Here is a 23,527-nt window from a genome sequence, read left to right as displayed (position 1 = left end):
ACAGCACCATTTGAAGAAAATATTTTAGTGTTTAAAGACATGAAAACATAATTAATAGAACATACATAACCCAATTATAATAATGACTCACTGTATATGGTTCAGTCCCAACAGTATTTAGTCACTAATATTTACATCTTGTGTTCATTTCACATCCACAGGTGTCACATTGATCAGTGTTATTATCTACAGTTTATTTACAGTATTACCACATTACTTCAGTTCATGTAATGTAATGTAAACATTTCATTCTTTTCACCAAAATAGGATATACATTTATGAAAATAATTAAACATGTTTAGTATTGTTTACTCATATTTGAAAATAGGAAATAATAATAATGTGAGGACACTGACATATTGCATGAAACAAGTGTGAAAATATTGACCTTCAAGATTGTTACACCACTGACAATAGTTTCAACAGACTACATAAGAACTTAATATTACAAAATAGTATTATATGCAAATGTATTTCAAATAAATTGTTAACTGGAATCAATAATGCGACTCTTTGAATTTCTGTAATTTCATAATATTTTTTCACGTGGCTTTTTATTTTTAGAAAAACCCATTTAAAGAAATAATTGGTTAAAATTTAAAGCAAACATGCGTATTTCGCAAGCAAATGTTTTTTAGATTACCTCATTATTAACAACCCTGTCTGCAACTGAAGTGGGTTGTGGGTGGATCTTTCCTCTCCATGTAAACAAAGGATGAAGTCCGTAAGGTTTGCTCACTTTCGGTTGACATCCAAAAGTAGCAGCTAGTGAAAAGTTCGTATTCCTTGCTTCAAGTTGTTTCATATGTTTTTGGTGTTTCGCATGTACTTCCAAAGCCTTGAAAGCTCGTGATCCATAGTCAATATTATCATGACACCACGTGCACAAAACCTTTCCGGGACGATCGATTTTCCGAATAAAATCACCGAACAAAGTCGTAACTTCCTTCTTCCCAACAGTATCAGTGATTTCCCTTTCCATCCAGTCCCATCGGAACTTATTTTTGACATGTTTATCAATTTCTTTTACTCGTAAAGCGTCCTTTCTCTCGAGAACCGACATCGTTTACATATGGAAAATGGCGGTATGATGACGTTATTAACGTCATCATTCATAACAGATGTCCTGATTGGTCACAAGGAACATGTCGACCAATCAACTACGGCGTAATATAAACTACGTCTCGAATCTTGATTTAGGGTCGGAAAAAAAAACGGAAAAACGGGAGATAATTTTTTTTTTTTCCCCGAGATTAAAAAAAGACGGAAAAATCACATGCCTGTTACAGAGTAGCTTTGCAGACATGCCATCAATGATTGTGCAGCCTGAATGAATATTTATTACATTTGCTGGCCGACCCTTTGGCCAAATTTGGCCCGCCGTGTCATTTTGTTACAATACTTCTAAATCTTCTTAATGTGTACAACTCAATATGAAATGTGTTTTAATTACTGTGCATTTTGTGGGTGCGTCCGTTATTTTGACATTGTTGGATGGTGCACCGTGACCCCCCAGGCTGGACCATATCTACCTGTGCCCAGAGCAGAAATCACCTCCAGGTCCTCTCTCTGTTTTGCCAAGGTAATGACTTGTGGCAGATGGAGTGGTGCAGCCAGGATGTCCCTGGTTGGACGCAAAGGACAAGAAAAGCAGTGTTACTGAGTAAGTACAGTCATGGGCAAAAATGGTTGAAATCATTATTATTTTTATTTATTTATTTTTTGTCCTGTCCAGCTTCTCAGGCAAGTCATATAGTTGATGTAGATGCCCATATCGGCTGTTCACATTTACTTTATTTGTACTTGACTTTGTTAAATGTATTTATATTATCATTTGGTGCAGGAAGGGATAGAAAGAGGAGAAAAAAAAGGAAGACAAAGGGGGAAATGGTGGAGACAAGAGGGGGATAAGACAGAGAGACAACAATAACAACATCAAACACAACAATAACAACAACAGAACAACATCAGCAAAAAGGATATATGATGGTAAAAGTGATAGCAAAGAAGCATTTAGTGAAATAAATAATAATACAGAAATGACAATGAGCATTATTACACTAAAAATGGAGCAATACAAATACCAATAGAAATATCGCTATTGATAATGAACAATACCAATAATTGACCTCTATTATCAACAATACTGTTCAAATGCAACAATACATATAAGCCATGATAACTACAGATACAAAAGAATGCAGAAAAATGGAGGGGAAGAAAGAGAAGCAACCTACATTAACCTTGTAGATTGTTATAGTAACAATAGGTTAAGCTTTGTCAGTGTGCCATGTGTTACCCAGTTTACCCTAGGGCAACAACGTTAATTTATGTTTGATGAAACGTGATTATAGGCATGAGTGTATGTACGTATGTATATGTACTTGTATATGTACAGTATGTGTATATGTGTGTTTGTACAGTGAATGTATATGTACAGTATGTGTATATGAATGTTTGTACAGTGAATGTATATGTATATGTACACTACCGTTCAAAAGTTTGGGGTCACATGTAAATGTCCTTATTTTTGAAGGAAAAGCACTGTACTTTTCAATGAAGATAACTTTAAACTAGTCTTAACTTGAAAGAAATACACTCTATACATTGCTAATGTGCTAAATGACTATTCTAGCTGCAAATGTCTGCTTTTTGGTGCAATATCTACATAGGTGTATAGAGGCCCATTTCCAGCAACTATCACTCCAGTGTTCTAATGGTACAATGTGTTTGCTCATTGGCTCAGAAGGCTAATTGATGATTAGAAAACCCTTGTGCAATCATGTTCACACATCTGAAAACAGTTTAGCTCGTTACAGAAGCTACAAAACTGACCTTCCTTTGAGCAGATTGAGTTTCTGGAGCATCACATTTGTGGGGTCAATTAAACGCTCAAAATGGCCAGAAAAAGAGAACTTTCATCTGAAACTCGACAGTCAATTCTTGTTCTTAGAAATTAAGGCTATTCCACTAAATTGTTTGGGTGACCCCAAACTTTTGAACGGTAGTGTATATATATCATCAATCATAGAGCTTTACTGCTCCCTTGTGGTTCTGTGCCGTCACAACTCCCTCCTGCAAAACATAACATCCAAGCAACGTTTGTAAGTTTTACAATATAACTAAAACAATGATTACTTACTAAAGCGTCCCATGTGTGATGTCTGTAGGAGTGTTTTCATGCATATTTATACATGCTATCGTAATGTAATGATGCTAGCGATGTTAGCATTAGCCAAATATTACTTAATATTATTAATGTTACTATTAATTAACTTACAACAGCATTCATTTTGTATTGTTTCAGTTTCACAAATTCCTCAGTAAATTCACCAAAACGTCACCGTGGAGTTATTGAGTCTGTTTAGCTGATTGGAGAGCTAGCTTCCACAGCTAGTGGGCCCATCACCATGACTTCTGTTTTGTTTGATCAGCCGTTTTACTACCATGTTACAGACACCGTTTGGCAACAGCTAAGGTATGTAAATAAACATTTATAGAACATTTCTGTGTAAATAGTCATTTTATAATGTATATGTCTGCAACTTATAGTCCGGTGCGGCTAATATATGGAAACATATTTATTGTCCCTAAAATGTACATACCGTAGTCCGGAAAATTGCAATGGTGGTGAGCACTGAACAAATATGTGTGCGGTGTTGGTTTCAAAAGTGTGTAAAGAGGTCACTTGTCCAATATGACTATCAAGCGCTGGTTGCCGGTGGATGCATTAAATACTTTCATTATCATACCCAGTTTGGGTACCCGCCCCTAGTCCACAGTGGCTCGGGTTACACCACAAGTACAGTTATTTTGTGCACATTGGCTATCACCCCTTCAACAACTGAAAGAAAAAAAAGCATTTTCCAGCCTTCTAATCTTGGACGAGAGTCCTGGGCTCACAGACCGTGTCTCAATTTGCACATTTTCAGAGTAACTGATCCGGGTCAGCACTATACTGTCAAAATGTGCACAGTCAGCAATTAAGTAACGCTGCTCCATTTGAGACATAGTGGAGGTCAGGACTTTGTGTCCGTCAGTCCAGTTTTTTCCAAAACCAAATGTATTAAAGCAGAGGTGTCAAACTCAAGGCCCGGGGCCCAGTTCTGGCCTGCGACATCATTTTATCTGGCCCGTGTCAATAAAGTACTTCATATTTTCTCACTACATGTAATTGATTGTTTTCATTTTGACAGAAAAAGTATATGTACTGCTTGAAATTGCATACCTTTCAGTGTTTTTCCATAAACTGCCAAGATACCTGTGGTGGTGGGGGCGTGGCTATGGGCGTGGTCACCATGACATCATCGAGTAATTTGCATAATTGACTACAATGATATGATTTTCTCTAAAAAGGCTCAAAAAATGTATACTTACTAATTAATAATAACAGTTTTGTTTTAAACGTCCATCCATCCATCCATTTTACAATATAATTACAACACTTTATGTACATATTTATATACAGATTTGAACAATAAGTTATTCACTGAAATATATTTATTAATTGTGGTTCTTACAAAAAATATATCTTTATAAAAATATAAAAGCTAAAATGTCTCTTAAAGCTCTGCCCCTTTAATTAGTGCATACTAAATAATTTAACTTTAGCCTACTACTACAACCATATTATTTACCAGCAACATAAAGTGAAACAGAGGCAGAGGTGTCCTGCCACAGTCAGTAACAAATAAACAGAAAACAGTAGTGGTGAAATACAAATAAAGCAACAAGAGAAGTATCCTACATTTCTCTTTTGTAAAGTAAATCTGAATACATCAACTATATGATTTGCCTGAGAAGCTGGACAGGACACACAAAAAAAAATTAAAAAATTTTTTTTTAAATTATTTCGTGGCGGGCCGCCTCAAATAAATCAATCAATCAATCAATGTTTATTTATATAGCCCTAAATCACAAGTGTCTCAAAGGGCTGTACAAGCCACAACGACATCCTCGGTACAGAGCCCACATACGGGCAAGGAAAAACTCACCCCAGTGGGACGTCGGTGAATGACTATGAGAAACCTTGGAGAGGACCGCATATGTGGGTAACCCCCCCCCTCTAGGGGAGACCGAAAGCAACGGATGTCGAGTGGGTCTGACATAACATTGTGAAAGTCCAGTCCACAGTGGATCCAACACATCAGCGGGAGTCCAGTCCACAGCGGGGCCAACAGGAAACCATCCCGAGCGGAGACGGGATGTGTGGGAAACACTGCCTTTTAAACTTTAATAGTGTCCAATATTGCAACAAATATTACAGTATATTATCATACTTTCCAAACATGTTTTTGTCTAAATAAAAATAAATACTTAAATATCTGCTGGACTTATGATTTTACAGCAAACTACCCATCAAACCAGAAGAGGCCATTCCAGAAGGAATTGCGTGTGAATGCTCCAATGCTGAAGTTGAAGTGAAATGCTGACAGAATGTAGTATGAATGTAAGACAAGTTTGAATTTCCAGGAAAACCGGAATTTGGTTTGGAACTTGGAAAAGTTAGTTTGAATGTCCAAGATAAGAGGTATAGGTTGAATGGTTTGAGAAGGTTGGAAAAATGTGGGAATTGTGCAACTTGGAAAAATGTCCCATTCATTTCAATGGGAAATTCCTGGAAATTTGGGAATTTTTGTGAAAAGCGGGATTATTTGGAAAATGATTAGGAGCATGTCCTAAATGAGCTGAATTGGTTGGTGTTGGAATTGTTTGAATCGATCGAGAAATGTTGAAGTAGTAAATGGTGTTAGGGAATTTCGGGAAAACCAGGAATTTTTTGGAAAATGGTTTTGGCGCGCTCTATTTTCCACATTTTTCATCCGATTCAAACCGTTCCAATTTTAAACTGTTCATCTTATTTGGGAATCGCGGAATTTTCCTTGAAAAATTCCAAAAATTCCCAGAATTCCAGGTTTTCCCGGGAATTTTTCCCATTCAAAATGAATTGGCCATTTTTCAAAAATTCACATTTTCCCCCCCGATTCCACCGTCAACATATTCCACCATCCTGGAAACTCAAAGTACTTTTTTCCAATTTCAAAAAAATTTCCAGGATTTTCCAGAATTCCTAGTTTTCCAAAGCCCTATTTCCAGCCTTTTTTCTGGCGACTACTCCTCCCACATTTTTCAACGCATTTCAACCGTTCCACCATCAAAACATTCCTCTTAATCAGGACAAGTTGTTTTTTGAACCGGAAAAAAACCCGGTTTTGCCAAAATTCCAGGAATTCCGTAATACCATTTCTCAATTCAACATGTTACAACTTCCACATTTCTCGACCGATTTAAACAATTCCAACACCAACCATTTCAACTCATTCGGACTATTCAAGTTTTTTTTAACCATTTTCAAAAAATTCCCGAAATTCCCAACATTTTGGAAATTGCCATTGAAATCAATGGGACATTCTTCAAAGTTGTACAACTTCCACATTTTTCATCTGATTCAAACCGTTCCAACTTCAAAATGTTCAGCGTGTTTGGGAATTGTGTGCTCTACTTCAACAATTCTAAAAAAAATTCCCAGATTTCCCAGAATTCAAGGTTTTCCCGGGCATTTTTCCCATGCAAATTCACCATTTCCACATTTTTCAACCGATTCTAACCATTCCACAGTCAAAACATTCCACCATCCTGGAAACTCCAACTACCTTTTTTTCCAATTTCAAAAAAATTCCAGGATTTTCCAGAATTCCTACTTTTCCAAAGCCCTATTTCCATCCTTTTTTCTGGCGACTACTCCTTCCACATTTTTCAATGCATTTCAACCGTTCCCACGTCAAAACATTCCTCTTAATCAGGACAAGTTGTTTTTCGAACTGGGAAAAAAACCCGGTTTTGCCAAAATTCCAGGAATTCCGTAATACCATTTCTCAATTCAACATGTTACAACTTCCACATTTCTCGACCGATTTAAACAATTCCAACACCAACCATTCAACTCATTCAGACTATTCAAGTTTTTTTTTTTACCATTTACAAAAAATTCCCGAAATTCCCAACATTTTGGAAATTGCCATTGAAATCAATGGGACATTCTTCAAAGTTCTACAACTTCCACATTTTTCATCTGATTCAAACTGTTCCAACTTCAAAATGTTCAGCCTGTTTGGGAATTGTGTGCTCTACTTCAACAATTCTAAAAAAATTCCCAGATTTCCCAGAATTCAAGGTTTTCCGGGGCATTTTTCCCATTCAAATTCACCATTTCCACATTTTTCACCCGATTCAAACCATTCCACCGTCAACATATTCCACCATCCTGGAAACTCCAACTACCTTTTTTTCCAATTTCAAAAAAAATTCCAGGATTTTCCAGAATTCCTAGTTTTCCAAAGCCCTATTTCCACCCTTTTTTCTGACGACTACTCCTTCCACATTTTTCAACGCATTTCAACCGTTCCCACGTCAAAACATTCCTCTTAAACAGAACAAGTTGTTTTTTGAACTGGGAAAAAAACCCGGTTTCGCCAAAATTCCAGGAAATCCGTAATACCATTTCTCAATTCAACATGTTACAACTTCCACATTTCTCGGCCGATTTGAACAATTCCAACACCAACCATTTCAACTCGTTCAGGCCATTCAAGTTTTTTTTTACCATTTTCAAAAAATTCCCGAAATTCCCAACATTTTGGAAAATGCCATTGAAATCAATGGGACATTCTTCAAAGTTCTACAACTTCCACGTTTTTCATCTGATTCAAACCGTTCCAACTTCAAAATGTTCAGCCTGTTTGGGAATTGTGTGCTCTACTTCAACAATTCTAAAAAAAATTCCCAAATTTCCCAGAATTCAAGATTTTCCGTGGCATTTTTCCCATTCAAATTCACCATTTCCACATTTTTCACCCGATTCAAACCATTCCACCGTCAAAATATTCCACCATCCTGGAAACTCCAACTACCTTTTTTCCCAATTTCATAAAAATTCCAGGATTATCCAGAGTCCCTGTTTTTCCAAAGCCCTATTTCCAGCCTTTTTTCTGTCGACTACTCCTCCCACATTTTTCAACCCACTTCAATCGTTCCACCATCAAAACATTCTTCTTAATCAGGGCGCAAAAAACAAAGTTGTTTTTCGAACTGGAAAAATTCCCAGTTTTCCCGAAATTCCAGGTATTTCATAATACCATTTCTCAATTTAACATGTTACTACTTCCACATTTCTCCACCGATTTGAACAATTCCAACACCAACCATTTCAACTCATTCAGACCATTCAAGTTTGTTTACCATTTTCAAAAAATTCCCGAAATTCCCAACATTTTGGAAATTGACATTGAATTCAATGGGACATTCTTCAAAGTTCTACAACTTCCACATTTTTCATCTAATTCAAACCGTTCCAACTTCTAAATGTTCTGCCTGTTTGGGAACTGTGATGTGGCCCTCGATGAAAAGCAGTTTGACATCCTTGTATTAAAGCATGCATGGAGTGCTGGACAATAACACTGCTCAGTAAACTTTCCTCACAAACGTCCCAATCCAATCCAATCCACTTTATAGCACATTTAAACAACAAACATGTTTCCAAAGTGCTGCACAACAATATTAAAAACAATATTCAAATATTATCCTTAGCTCCACCAATGACTGAATAAAAACAAAAAATAAATAAATATAAAACCAATATCAAAACAATATAAAAATAAATATGATTAAAAACAATTTTAAAGGGTAAAACCAATGAAAACAGTAAATACAAATCAACATTTTTTAAAAACACAGAGGACCACACAACTCACGTAGTGTTAAAAGCCAAAGAATAAAAGTGGGTCTTAAGACGAGACTTAAAACACTCCACTGTGGGAGCAGTTTGAACATGGAGGGGCAGAGTGTTCCAGAGCTTAGGGCCGACCACAGAGAAGTCCCTGTCTCCCCTGGTTTTAAGTGTGGTCCTGGGCACCACGAGCTGGAGCTGGCTCTCGGACCTCAGAGCACGTGCAGGATTGTAAATTTGGATGAGGTCCGAGATATACTGAGGTGCCAGTCCATGTAAAGCTTTAACAACAAACAGCAAGGATTTAAAATCAATTCTAAGATGAACAGGGAGCCAGTGCAAACTCTGAAGAATTGGGGTTATATGCTGGCGTCTCCTGGCCCCTGTTAGAAGTCCTGCTGCCGCGTTCTGGACTAACTGCAACCTGGAGAGAGCTTTTTGGCCAATGCCAGCATAAAGTGCATTGCAGTAGTCCAGGCCACTTGAAATAAAAGCATGCACGACTTGTTCAAAAAGGTTAAAAGATCAAAACGGTTTTACCTTTGCTAAAAGACGAAGATCATAAAAACACGTCCCGGTAGGACATGAAATGTACTGAGTTTACTTTGCTGGAATGCAGAGTGGAGAAGGATGAGAAACTTCAATGACTACCTATTACTGGCTCACAGCTAATTGGCCAGAGGTTAGCATGCTACTAACCAGTCTGTGCAGAAACACAGAGACACTTATTGTTGTTCAGCTGCCTCATTAAAAGGTGTGTCCCCAAGTCTGCAAATGTCTTTTAGTGCATCTTACCTGCTGACACAGTAGAAGGAGACCAGTTTGTAGATGTCGTCAAAAACAAGAGACGAACCGTCTAAGTGAAGAACTGAGTAAAATAAACAAATAGAGGGTGATTCTTTGTTTTCTAATGATCTGCATTCATGAGGCTTGTAGTTTGTATTTGAACACCTACATGTTTTGTACTGTTGGACATTCAGGTTCTGTACAGGCGACGCGTCCTGGTTCTCCGGCACGCGCACTGACAGTGTCATATTTTGGTCCTCACTGCTCTGGACCAGGAACGCCTGTAAGAACCAGAGTGAGAGATCAGGGTGCAGACAGACCATTTGAAGAAGATTTATATGAAACATTACCTTAAATGTGCAAACCCCAAAAGCAGTGAAGTTGTCAGGTTGTGTAAATGGTAAATAAAAAGAGAATACAACAAATCCTTTTCAACTTATATTTAATTGAATAGACTGCAAAGACAAGATATTTCATGTTCACACTGAGAAACTTTGGTATTTGTTGCAAATATTAGCTCATTTGGAATTTGATGCCTGCATCATGTTTCAAAAAAGCTGGCACAAGTGGCAAAAAAGACTGAGAAAGTTGCGGAATGCTCATCAAAGACTTATATGGAACATCCCACAGGTGAACAGGCTAATTGGGAACAGGTGGGTGCCATGATTGGGTATAAAAGCAGCTTCCATGAAATGCTCAGTCATTCATAAACAAGGACGGGGCGAGGGTCACCACTTTGTCAACAAACGCCTGAGCAAATTGTTTAAGAACAACATTTCTCAACCAGCTATTGCAAAGAATTGAGGGATTTCACCATCTACGCTCCGTAATATCATCAAAAGGTTCAGACCATCTGGAGAAATCACTGCACGTAAGCCATGATATTACACACCTTGGATCCCTCAGGCGGTACTGCATCAAAAAGTGACATCAGTGTGTAAAGGATATAACCACATGGGCTCAGGAACACTTCAGAAAACCACTGTCAGTAACTACAGTTGGTCGCTACATCTGTAAGTGCAAGTTAAAACTCTACTATGCAAAGCTAAAGCCATTTATCAACAACACCCAGAAACGCTTGGCTGGGCCCGAGCTCATCTAAGATGGACTGATGCAAAGTGGAAAAGTGTTTTGTGGTCTGACGAGTCCACATTTCAAATTGTTTTTGGAAACTGTGGACGTGGTGTCCTCCGGACCAAAGAGGAAAAGAACCATCCGGACTGTTCTAGGCACAAAGTGTAAAAGGCAGCATGTGTGATGGTATGGGGGTGTATTAGTGGCCAAGACATGGGTAACTTACACATCTGTGAAGGCACCATTAATGCTGAAAGGTACATACAGCTTTTGGAGCAACATATGTTGCCAGCCAAGCAACGTTATCATGGACGCCCCTGCTTATTTAAGCAAGACAATGCCAAGCCACGTGTTACAACAGCGTGGTTTCCTAGTAAAAGAGTGCGGGTACTAGACTGGCCTGCCTGTAGTCCAGACCTGTCTCCCATTGAAAATGTGTGGTGCATTATGAAGGCTAAAATATGAGAAGGGAGACTGTTGAACAACTTAAGCTGTACATCAAGCAAGAATGGGAAAGAATTCCACTTCCAAAATGTGTCTCCTCAGTTCCCAAACCTTTACTGAGTGTTGTTAAAAGGAAAGGCCATGTAACACACTGGTAAAAATGCCCTTTTTTGCAATGTGTTGCTGCCATTAAATTCTAAGTTCATGATTATTTGCAAAAAAAACCCATTAAATTAAATATCTTGTCTTTGCAGTCTATTCAATTGAATATAAGTTGAAAAGGATTTGTTGTATTCTCTTTTTATTTACCATTTACACAACGTGACAACTTCACTGGTCTTGGGTTTTGTAATACTTGCTGTGGTTAATGGTATGACTTCATTTTACAACCCTAGTTCTGATCCAAATCATTAGAAAACAGGCCCTACATGGCTGTGTACAAGTAGTTTGTCCACGGCCGCTCCACAAGGCAGTCAGTGTATTTCAATGTGGTGTAAATATAAACATTGGTGTGTCTCACCCCTGCAGTCTCCTTTTCCAGGATGCATCCAATTTGTTCTCGGCTCAGTCCTCTGGTCAACCACACGGACGTGCTTTCTACCAGCCGATCTATGAAGCTCAGCACTGGAGGTGTAGGAGAGGGTGGTAGGGTGAGCGTAGGGATATTTGGGCACGAGGAGAGGGATGGAGACAAAGCTTGGGGGGAGCATGGAGGAGGGGGAACAAAAGAAGGGGGGGGCTCGGGGAGGATGAAAGTGGAGGGAGACACAGAACAGGGTTTAGGGGAGAGAGGTGGCGGGAGAGAAGATGAAGATGGAGAAGGTGGATAAGAGGGTAGTGGGGAGGTGGGTTTGGAGGCCAGAGTGAGCGAGAAGGGGGGTGGAGGAGGCCGAGAAGGAAGCAGTGAGGCCTTCACGGTCGGTGGTGGTGGTTTGGGTCTGCCCGGCCTTAAGGAGGGGACGGGGATGGGTATGGAAGGGGGAGACAGGGGTGAGGACTGGGGAGTGTTGGCGTGCCTGCGAAGGACAAAGACAAGGTGTAAATTCCACGCTGACAAGTTGGACTCGACGCTCCCGTGTGCAGTTTGAGGCCTCGTTTTCACTAAGCCCGATAAGGTTATCCAGGGTAAATGCCACCTAACCTTATCCTTGTCCACACACACACACACACACACACACAATGGTCGTTTAAGACCCCCTCCGTCCGCCGGTGCATTATGTCCTAGTACGCATGCGCGGGAAATGTGCACGTCATAGTCACCTCCAGTGTTGCTTTGTGTGCAAGTTCTTAAATGTAACTTATCTGAACAATATCCAGTGTTGTGCTATTTCAATGAACTGGAATCCAGTGTGCTGTGGGGCCCGATTGTAGTGACTCACACCTAAACAATGTGATAAAGAACATTTTACAACAATCAATCTAGGGATCTAGATATGTGGTCACTCTTTTGCCTTCACCTTCATTGTCCATTCCTTTTTGGTGACTTTATATACTCTGGACCTAGACCAGTAGTTCTTAACCTGGGTTCGATGGAACCCTAGGGGTTCGGTGAGTCGGGCTCAGGGGTTCGGCAGAGGTCAAGACACACCCGACTCATCGTGTAAATAAAAACTTCTCCCTATCGGCGTATTACGGATACGGCAACAGCAGAAGTCAGACTGATTTGCAGGTGTGTAATTTGTTGTGAGTTTATGCACTGTGTTGGTTTTGTTGTTTGAACAAGGTGATGTTCATGCACGCTTCATTTTGTGTACCAGTAATAAAACACGGTAACACTTTAGTATGGGGAACATATTCACCATTAATTAGTTGCTCATTAACATGCAAATTAGTAACATATTGGCTCTTAACTAGTCATTATTAAGTACTTATTAATGCCTTATTTGGCATGGCCTTATTATAACCCTAACCCTCTAACCCTGGCCCTAACCATCTAACCATAACCCTAACCAAATAACTCTAAATTAAAGGCCTACTGAAAGCCACTACTAGCGACCACGCAGTCTGATAGTTTATATATCAATGATGAAATCTTAACATTGCAACACATGCCAATACGGCCGGGTTAGATTACTAAAGTGCAATTTTAAATTTCCTGCGAAATATTCTGCTGAAAACGTCTCGGTATGATGACGCCTGCGCGTGACGTCACGGATTGTAGAGGACATTTTGGGACAGCATTGTGGCCAGCTATTAAGTCGTCTGTTATCATCGCAAAATTCCACAGTATTCTGGACATCTGTGTTGGTGAATCTTTTGCAATTTGTTCAATGAACAATTGAGACAGCAAAGAAGAAAGCTGTAGGTGGGAAGCAGTGTATTAGCGGCCGGCTGCAGCAACACAAACACGTAGCCGGTGTTTCATTGTTTACATTCCCGAAAGATGACAGTCAAGCTTTACCATTGGCCTGTGGAGAACTGGGACAACAGAGACTCTTACCAGGAGGACTTTGAGTTGGATACGCAGACGCGCTACCGTGAGTACGTACGCAGCTGCGGCTTCCAAACATTTGATCGCTTGCCCGTACGTGCGTGCCGCTATGTGCATGTCACGTACGTAACTTTGGGGACTTTGGGGAAATATATGTGCTGTATGAACTTTGGGGAGGTGAACGGTACTTTGGGCTGTGGGATTGAGTGTGTTGTGCGGGTGTTTGAGTTGTATCGGCGGGTTATATGGACGAGAGGGGGGAGGTGTTTGTTATGCAGGATTAATTTGTGGCATATTAAGTATAAGCCTGGTTGTGTTGTGGCTAATAGAGTATATATATGTCTTGTGTTTATTTACTGTTTTAGTCATTCCCAGCTGAATATCAGGTCCCACCCGCCTCTCACAGCATCTTCCCTATCTGAATTGCTTCCACTGCCCTCTAGTCCTTCACTCTCACTTTCCTCATCCACAAATCTTTCATCCTCGCTATAATTAATGGGGAAATCGTCGCTTTCTCGGTCCGAATCGCTCTCACTGCTGCTGGCCATGATTGTAAACAATGTGCAGATGTGAGGAGCTCCACAACCCGTGACGTCACGCTACTTCCGGTACAGGCAAGGCTTTTTTATCAGCAACCAAAAGTTGCAAATTTTATCGTCGATGTTCTCTACTAAATCCTTTCAGCAAAAATATGGCAAAATCACGAAATGATCAAGTATGACACATAGAATGGATCTGCTATCCCCGTTTAAATAAAAAAATCGCATTTCAGTAGGCCTTTAAGTCTTTGTTACTTAGAATATGTTCCCCATACTAAAGTGTTACCAAAAACATATAACTTTGTCTTGAATTTGAAAAAAATACCAACATTTTATTTTTCACTAAAGAAGGGTTCGGTGAATGCGCATATGAAACTGGTGGGGTTCGGTACCTCCAACAAGGTTAAGAACCACTGACCTAGACGTTGAGTCCGCGACATACATGGCGGACAATAACTGATACAGTCTGCTTTGCCAGTCCAAAAGCATTCCATGTTTTTCGTAGTCTTCCTTCGACGGCCAGGTAATACAAAACACACGCTACATTTTTTTCATCACATCCATGGGAGCCCGCATTCTCGTGGTCTCTCCTTCGACTAATGGACAAAGTTTTTCGGTAATCACAGCTGACCTGGACATTGGAAAGTTCTCTTGCCGTCTGAGAAGTGTTGTATCCCAAATAGCTGCAATGGCTTTCTCTTAAGGTATTCATGTATGATTTCCACAAGTGTCTGTACATGTAGAAGAAGGAGAAACACGGGCATGTCTGGATGACTTGCCTCCATATTTCCAGTGGTTACCTCCGAGTTACGAAACCGCTTTATTATGAAGCTGACTGCGGCGCAGTCTTTCTGACGTCACTTCCTGTGTGGGGCGCGGTCTTTCTGACGTCACTTCCTGTGTGGGGCGCGGTCTTTCTGACGTCACTTCCTGTGTGGGGCGCGGTCTTTCTGACGTCACTTCCCGCGTGGGCAGCGGTCTTTCTTACGTCACTTCCTCTCCGAACTCAGTTTGTGTCAAGACTTGGTCCTTTGCATGGTTTGTTCTCCCAGAAGGCAACGGAAAATTGGCGCGTGCGAGATGTGAATTTAAATACATGTTTATTTTAATTAATCAAAAAGGTGCAAACAAAAGGCGCTCACAGCGGAGGTAACAAACTTGGCTATACAAAACAAAAGACTTGCACAAGGGCACAAAAACTATTAAACAAAAACTTACTTGGCATGAGAAGAGGGGAATAAAAAAGAGCAGCATGGATCATAAGGATGTGTCGAGAGTGTGGAGCATGAATGTGATGTCGCCAGAAAGACCAACAGAAAATGAAGAGCTTATATAACACAGACATGATTAACAACAGGTGTGTGAGTCAAAATGTGAAACAGGTGCGTGACAGGACAGGTGAAAACTAATGGGTTGATATGGAAACAAACAAACAAGGAAGTGCAACGAGGAACTAAAAAGAGTCAAACAGCACATGGCCAAAACAAAAACATGATCAACAGGCATGACAGAGCCCCTCCCTTAAGGACAGATCCCAGATGTCCAAAAACAAATAAAACAAGGCAGGATCGAGAGTCATGGGAGGGCGGGAGGGGGACTTGGCGGTGGGTCGCCGGACCACGTGACCCCGAATCCACCGGGGAAGAATCAGGTGGCGGCGACGCGTAGACCGCCGCTGGACCTGACGAGGTGGGCGACCCGGGAATGGCCGTATCCATGGCCGACGAGGAGGTGGGCGCACTTGGCGTGGCGGACAACCAGGTAGTGGCCACATCCGTGACCGACGAGGAGGCAGGCGCGTCGTCATCGTGGCAGGCGTGGAAGCACCCGATGAAACCGGCGCGGGTGCAGCAGACGAAGCAGGCGGCGAAGCTTGGCGTGGAACGTCGGGCGGAAAAGCTTGGTGTGGCGAAGCTTGGAGTGGCGCGTCTTGGCGTGGCGAAGCTTGGCGTGGCGAAGCTTGGCGTGGCCATGGTTAGTCTTGGTCTTGGCATGGTTGGTCTTGGTCTTGGTCACTTGGAGGGTCTTGGTCTTGGCGAGGGTCTTGGTCTTGGCGAGGGTCTTGGTCTTGGCGTGGGGCTGCCATGGGCGGCACTTGGCGGCGTGGGGCTGCCACGGGCGGCACTTGGCGGCGTGGAGCAGGTACCGGAGCTTGGCGTGGTGCAGGTACTGGAGCCTGCCGTGGAACTTGGCGTGGTGGAACTTGACGTGGTGCAGGTGGAGGTGGCCTAGCTGGGGGTTGCGGCCTGGCAGGTTGAAAGACTGGTGGTGGTGGCCAAACCGGAAGTTGCGGCTTAGCCGGCCGAAAGACCGGTGGTGGCGGCCGGACCGGAGGCTGTGGCTTGGTAGACCGAAGAACTGGTGGTGGCGGTCGTGCTTGAGGCTGTGGCATGGCATGACGAAGAGCGACCCCACCTGAACAGTTCCCAGCCCTAGCCCCCCCCCCCCCCTCAAGGAGCGGATCCCAGACGCGCTCTCCGCGGTCTGGAACCATCTTTTGGGGTGGGTGGAGGGAGGTCAGGAGGGGGGCAGAATCCTCCCCTTTTAATTGTCCAAAAAGTATTTTATTCTTCCCCACCTGGGATTGAGTGGGGGAGAAAACATTTTTTTTGTGACCTGGGCGTGGCTTGAGTCCTGGGGATCGAAAGAAAAAGTTGAAAATACATTCCTGGTCTGTGCCGTCATCAGGGCGAAGCTGGGCTGCCTGCTGCTTGCTTCCGCCCGGAGGGGGAGGAGCTTGCGGGAGTGAGGCGTCCTCTCTGCTTGCGGAAGTCCTCCGTCTTGGGCGACGCTTCTGCGGCTGGGGCGACGCACCAACGTCGTCCTCGGACCAAATGGAGCACAATGGCACCAGTCTTCCATCTGGCCCCCACATCAGGTCTCTGTGCTCCATGGAAGAGTAGGGCAGCGTTTCCTCCTCCATCGCGCGCAGGACCGCCCAAGAAGCCTTGTCAAAAACGTCTAATTTTCGTGCGGGAGAACTTTTATGCTGGCGACATAATGTCAAGACTTGGTCCTTGGCGTGGTTTGTTCTCCCAGAAGGCAACGGAAAATTGGCGCGTGCGAGACGTGAATTTAAATACAAGTTTATTTTAATTAATCAAAAAGGTGCAAACAAAAGGCGCTCACAGCGGAGGTAACAAACTTGGCTATACAAAACAAAAGACTTGCACAAGGGCACAAAAACTATTAAACAAAAACTTACTTGGCATGAGAAGAGGGGCATAAAAAAGAGCAGCATGGATCATAAGGATGTGTCGAGAGTGTGGAGCATGAATGTGGTGTCGCCAGAAAGACCAACAGAAAATGAAGAGCTTAAATAACACAGACATGATTAACAACAGGTGTGTGAGTCAAAACGTGAAACAGGTGCGTGACAGGACAGGTGAAAACTAATGGGTTGATATGGAAACAAACAAACAAGGAAGTGCAACCAGGAACTAAAAAGAGTCCAAAAAACAAACAGCACATGGCCAACACAAAAACATGATCAACAGGCATGACAGAGCCCCTCCCTTAAGGACAGATCCCAGATGTCCAAAAACAAATAAAACAAGGCAGGATCGAGAGTCATGGGAGGGCGGGAGGGGGACATGATTAACAACAGGTGTGTGAGTCAAAACGTGAAACAGGTGCGTGACAGGACAGGTGAAAACTAATGGGTTGATATAGAAACAAACAAACAAGGAAGTGCAACCAGGAACTAAAAAGAGTCCAAAAAACAAACAGCACATGGCCAAAACAAAAACATGATCAACAGACATGACAGTTTGTAAACGATCAATGAGTCCATACAAACCTAAAAACCGGAGATTCAAGAAAGACACGGCGCACTTACCCGTGTAAAAAATTGTCTGAGTAGGGGGACCTTAAACGCTGGTTTAGTGTGGCTGAAACGGGGCTTAAACTAAATAATTATTCGTTTAAGGGGTTAAAGGGCTTAGTGTAGACATGGCCTGAGTGTGTGCTCATGACCCGTGCTCATGATGCGCTCCATCACAGTGCGTCATTGTCCCTCTGAAGAATGTTGAATGAAGGTTTTGCCAAAAATAGTCATAAAATACATGCAGTGAATAAGTTCAAGTTTTTTGTTAGCATCAAGAGAATATCCTTAGTAGTATTAATAAAGTAGATAAATACATCTCAACAGCGTTTACTGCATCTTGATATCACTAGCAAACATTGCTGAACAACATCTGCAGCTAAATAATGGGACAAAATATCAAGCTCACACATAAAACAAGTGCAGAGTCAGGAAGTGGCGTGGTTGCGGTTGTTGTGACCCCAAGACGCAGGAAACGGGAGAAGGACGTGCAGCTCAGAGTCTCTAATATACTCAAAATAGGTCATGAAAGCTCCCGAACTTAATCAATCCTGGAGAGCTGAGGAACGGGCGAGGCAACTGCAAGCGGGTGTGCCAGGCTGCCAATCAGGCACAGGTGAGGGTGAAGGAGCACTCAGGGAGACGTGAGTTAGGGGCGGTATAGCTCGGTTGGTAGAGCAGCCGTGCCAGCAACTTGAGGGTTGCAGGTTCGAGCCCCGCTTCCGCCATCCTAGTCACTGCCGTTGTGTCCTTGGGCAAGACACTTTACCCACCTGCTCCCAGTGCCACCCACACTGGTTTAAATGTAACTTAGATATTGGGTTTCACTATGTAAAGCGCTTTGAGTCACTTGAGAAAAAGCGCTATATAAATGTAATTCACTTCACTTCACACTTCACGTGCAGGAAGGGGGAACAAAAATAAAAGAGTGCCGACAGGAAACAAACACCAAGCAAGGAAACACAACCAGGAAGTGACAGATGGTCACATGCAGACAAGACTAATATTTGGAGCAGGAAATCAACTGCAAACGAACTTTTTCTCATTAGTGGTACTTTCTCATGGTGGTACTTAATGAATACTTAGGTCTACTACACTACTGTATTTAATGTTGTCATTATGGTGGTACTTAATGAATACTTAGGTCTACTACACTACTGTATTTAATGTTGTCATTATGGTGGTACTTAATGAATACTTAGGTCTACTACACTACTGTATTTAATGTTGTCATTATGGTGGTACTTAATGAATACTTAGGTCTACTACACTACTGTATTTAATGTTGTCATTATGGTGGTACTTAATGAATACTTAGGTCTACTACACTACTGTATTTAATGTTGTCATTATGGTGGTACCTAATGAATACTTAGGTCTACTACACTACTGTATTTAATGTTGTCATTATGGTGGTACCTAATGAATACTTAGGTCTACTACACTACTGTATTTAATGTTGTCATTATGGTGGTACTTAATGAATACTTAGGTCTACTACACTACTGTATTTAATGTTGTCATTATGGTGGTACTTAATGAATACTTAGGTCTACTACACTACTGTATTTAATGTTGTCATTATGGTGGTACCTAATAAATACTTAGGTCTACTACACTACTGTATTTAATGTTGTCATTATGGTGGTACTTAATGAATACTTAGGTCTACTACACTACTGTATTTAATGTTGTCATTATGGTGGTACTTAATGAATACTTAGGTCTAATACACTACTGTATTTAATGTTGTCATTATGGTGGTACTTAATGAATACTTAGGTCTACTACACTACTGTATTTAATGTCATTATGGTGGTATTTAATGAATACTTAGGTCTACTACACTACTGTATTTAATGTTGTCATTATGGTGGTACTTAATGAATACTTAGGTCTACTACACTACTGTATTTAATGTTGTCATTATGGTGGTACTTAATGAATACTTAGGTCTACTACACTACTGTATTTAATGTTGTCATTACGGTGGTACTTGATGAATACTTAGGTCTACTACACTACTGTATTTAATGTTGTCATTATGGTGGTATTTAATGAATACTTAGGTGTACTACACTACTGTATTTAATGTTGTCATTATGGTGGTACTTAATGAATACTTAGGTCTACTACACTACTGTATTTAATGTTGTCATTATGGTGGTACTTAATGAATACTTAGGTCTAATACACTACTGTATTTAATGTTGTCATTATGGTGGTACTTAATGAATACTTAGGTCTACTACACTACTGTATTTAATGTTGTCATTATGGTGGTACTTAATGAATACTTAGGTCTACTACACTACTGTATTTAATGTTGTCATTATGGTGGTACTTAATGAATACTTAGGTCTACTACACTACTGTATTTAATGTTGTCATTATGGTGGTACCTAATGAATACTTAGGTCTACTACACTACTGTATTTAATGTTGTCATTATGGTGGTACTTAATGAATACTTAGGTCTACTACACTACTGTATTTAATGTTGTCATTATGGTGGTACTTAATGAATACTTAGGTCTACTACACTACTGTATTTAATGTCATTATGGTGGTATTTAATGAATACTTAGGTCTACTACACTACTGTATTTAATGTTGTCATTATGGTGGTACTTAATGAATACTTAGGTCTACTACACTACTGTATTTAATGTTGTCATTACGGTGGTACTTGATGAATACTTAGGTCTACTACACTACTGTATTTAATGTTGTCATTATGGTGGTATTTAATGAATACTTAGGTCTACTACACTACTGTATTTAATGTTGTCATTATGGTGGTACTTAATGAATACTTAGGTCTACTACACTACTGTATTTAATGTTGTCATTATGGTGGTACTTAATGAATACTTAGGTCTACTACACTACTGTATTTAATGTTGTCATGATGGTGGTACTTAATGAATACTTAGGTCTACTACACTACTGTATTTAATGTTGTCATTATGGTGGTACTTAATGAATACTTAGGTCTACTACACTACTGTATTTAATGTTGTCATTATGGTGGTACCTAATGAATACTTAGGTCTACTACACTACTGTATTTAATGTTGTCATTATGGTGGTACTTAATGAATACTTAGGTCTACTACACTACTGTATTTAATGTTGTCATTATGGTGGTACTTAATGAATACTTAGGTCTACTACACTACTGTATTTAATGTCATTATGGTGGTATTTAATGAATACTTAGGTCTACTACACTACTGTATTTAATGTTGTCATTATGGTGGTACTTAATGAATACTTAGGTCTACTACACTACTGTATTTAATGTTGTCATTATGGTGGTACTTAATGAATACTTAGGTCTACTACACTACTGTATTTAATGTTGTCATTACGGTGGTACTTGATGAATACTTAGGTCTACTACACTACTGTATTTAATGTTGTCATTATGGTGGTATTTAATGAATACTTAGGTGTACTACACTACTGTATTTAATGTTGTCATTATGGTGGTACTTAATGAATACTTAGGTCTACTACACTACTGTATTTAATGTTGTCATTATGGTGGTACTTAATGAATACTTAGGTCTACTACACTACTGTATTTAATGTTGTCATTATGGTGGTACTTAATGAATACTTAGGTCTAATACACTACTGTATTTAATGTTGTCATTATGGTGGTACTTAATGAATACTTAGGTCTACTACACTACTGTATTTAATGTTGTCATTATGGTGGTACTTGATGAATACTTAGGTCTACTACACTACTGTATTTAATGTTGTCATTACGGTGGTACTTGATGAATACTTAGGTCTACTACACTACTGTATTTAATGTTGTCATTATGGTGGTATTTAATGAATACTTAGGTCTACTACACTACTGTATTTAATGTTGTCATTACGGTGGTACTTGATGAATACTTAGGTCTACTACACTACTGTATTTAATGTTGTCATTATGGTGGTATTTAATGAATACTTAGGTCTACTACACTACTGTATTTAATGTTGTCATTATGGTGGTATTTAATGAATACTTAGGTCTACTACACTACTGTATTTAATGTTGTCATTATGGTGGTATTTAATGAATACTTAGGTCTACTACACTACTGTATTTAATGTTGTCATTATGGTGGTACTTAATGAATACTTAGGTCTAGTACACTAGTGTACCCTTCACCCAGGATGATTAAGGGCTGTATAAATCATGTTTGATTACTACTTGGTGAACAATTGGTAAATTATTTTGACAATATTTGCCAGCCCTGAAGTGCCATGACGTCATGTGATCCCTGCACGGGAACCCAAAGTTGGAGTCAGCGTTTCTCCCGTACAACAATTCCCTGCACACACCACACAAGTAACTCGGTGGCAGGTAAATACAGAGACTTGCTACTATTAGCCACTGACCTATTTATTATTAGTGAGTCACATCACTTTCTGTGACTAATAACCGAGCCCTCCTCCGAGTCTACGGGCCGCGACACGCCGTTGCCGTGGAGCCACCACGGCCAGCCCCGTGTCCTCCTTCAAATGTCGCCACGGTACACAACTCACCCATTTCCATTTCCTTCAGAATCCAGGCTGGCTTCCATCATAGCGAACGTCGTGCTCTTTTTTTTCCGCTCTCTTGTCTGCTTCTGGCCCCGCAAGGAGCCCGCCTCCTTCTCGGGTGCACCCGCCCCCGGTGCTTGCCCCGGACTTTTATGCTAATAACCAACTTTTTAAAAAAGCATTATTTAATAATAGCATTAACCTGTCTGCTCTAGAGCTTTCTTGAGTTTTTTTTTTAGTTTTTTTTTATTGAACAACAAACATACATTTATGATTCACTCAACAGTCAAGGCACTTTCAACAACAAAACAAAAGCAAATACAAATAGAGTATTAAATATTAATAAAAAATATTTTAAAGAAAATATATATAATAGCAAAAATCTGGAGCTTCCTCGAGTTTTTTATTTAATTGTTTTATTTTTATTTATTTTTTATTGAACAACAAACATACATTTATAATTCACTCAACAGTCAAGGCACTTTCAACAACAGGGGGAAAAAACAAAAGCAAATACAGATGGAGTATTAAATATTAATTTTAAAAAAAAATATATATATATATATATATATATATATATATATATATATATATATATATATATATATATATATATATATATATATATATATATATATATATATATATATATATATATATATATATAATAAAAAAAAAATCTAGCGCTTCCCCGAGTTTTTATCTTATTTTTTTATTTTATTTTTTAAAGTTTTTTATTGAACAACAAACATACATTTATAATTCACTCAACAGTCAAGGCACTTTCAACAACAGGGGGAAAAAACAAAAGCAAATACAAATGGAGTATTAAATATTAATTTAAAAAAAAAAAAAAAATATATATATATATATATATATATATATATATATATATATATATATATTTATATATATATATATATATAATTTAAAAAAAATCTAGCGCTTCCCCGAGTTTTTATCTTATTTTTTCATTTTATTTTTTAAAGTTTTTTATTGAACAACAAACATTTATAATTCACTCAACAGTCAAAGCACTTTCAACAACAGGGGAAAAAAACTAAAGCAAATACAAATAGAGTATTAAATATTAATAAAAAATATTACAAAAAATATATATAATAAAAAAAATCGAGAGCTTCCTCGAGTTTTTA

The 23,527-nt window shown here is 39.8% G+C and overlaps 1 protein-coding gene across 1 annotated transcript in view; it reads right to left on the bottom strand.

Annotated features, from left to right (window-relative positions):
• Nucleotides 1-22,492, bottom strand: part of rin3 (Ras and Rab interactor 3) — a 54,667-nt gene extending 32,175 nt beyond the window's left edge. Inside the window, exons 1-5 of the mRNA XM_062034707.1 lie at nt 22,377-22,492; nt 11,550-12,045; nt 9,681-9,792; nt 9,521-9,593; nt 1,533-1,624 (exon numbers count right to left, since the gene is read on the bottom strand). Of these exons, the coding sequence (XP_061890691.1) occupies nt 1,533-1,624; nt 9,521-9,593; nt 9,681-9,792; nt 11,550-12,045; nt 22,377-22,417 (814 nt within the window). The 5' untranslated portion in view covers nt 22,418-22,492. The remainder of the gene's footprint in view (nt 1-1,532; nt 1,625-9,520; nt 9,594-9,680; nt 9,793-11,549; nt 12,046-22,376) is intronic.
• Nucleotides 22,493-23,527: the final 1,035 nt, after the last annotated feature.

Source organism: Entelurus aequoreus, linkage group LG23 (genome assembly GCF_033978785.1).
Source record: "Entelurus aequoreus isolate RoL-2023_Sb linkage group LG23, RoL_Eaeq_v1.1, whole genome shotgun sequence".
NCBI classification, from domain to species: Eukaryota; Metazoa; Chordata; class Actinopteri; order Syngnathiformes; family Syngnathidae; genus Entelurus; species Entelurus aequoreus.
Note: the sequence above shows the minus strand (reverse complement) of the source record. Positions and strands in the feature narration are given on the sequence as shown.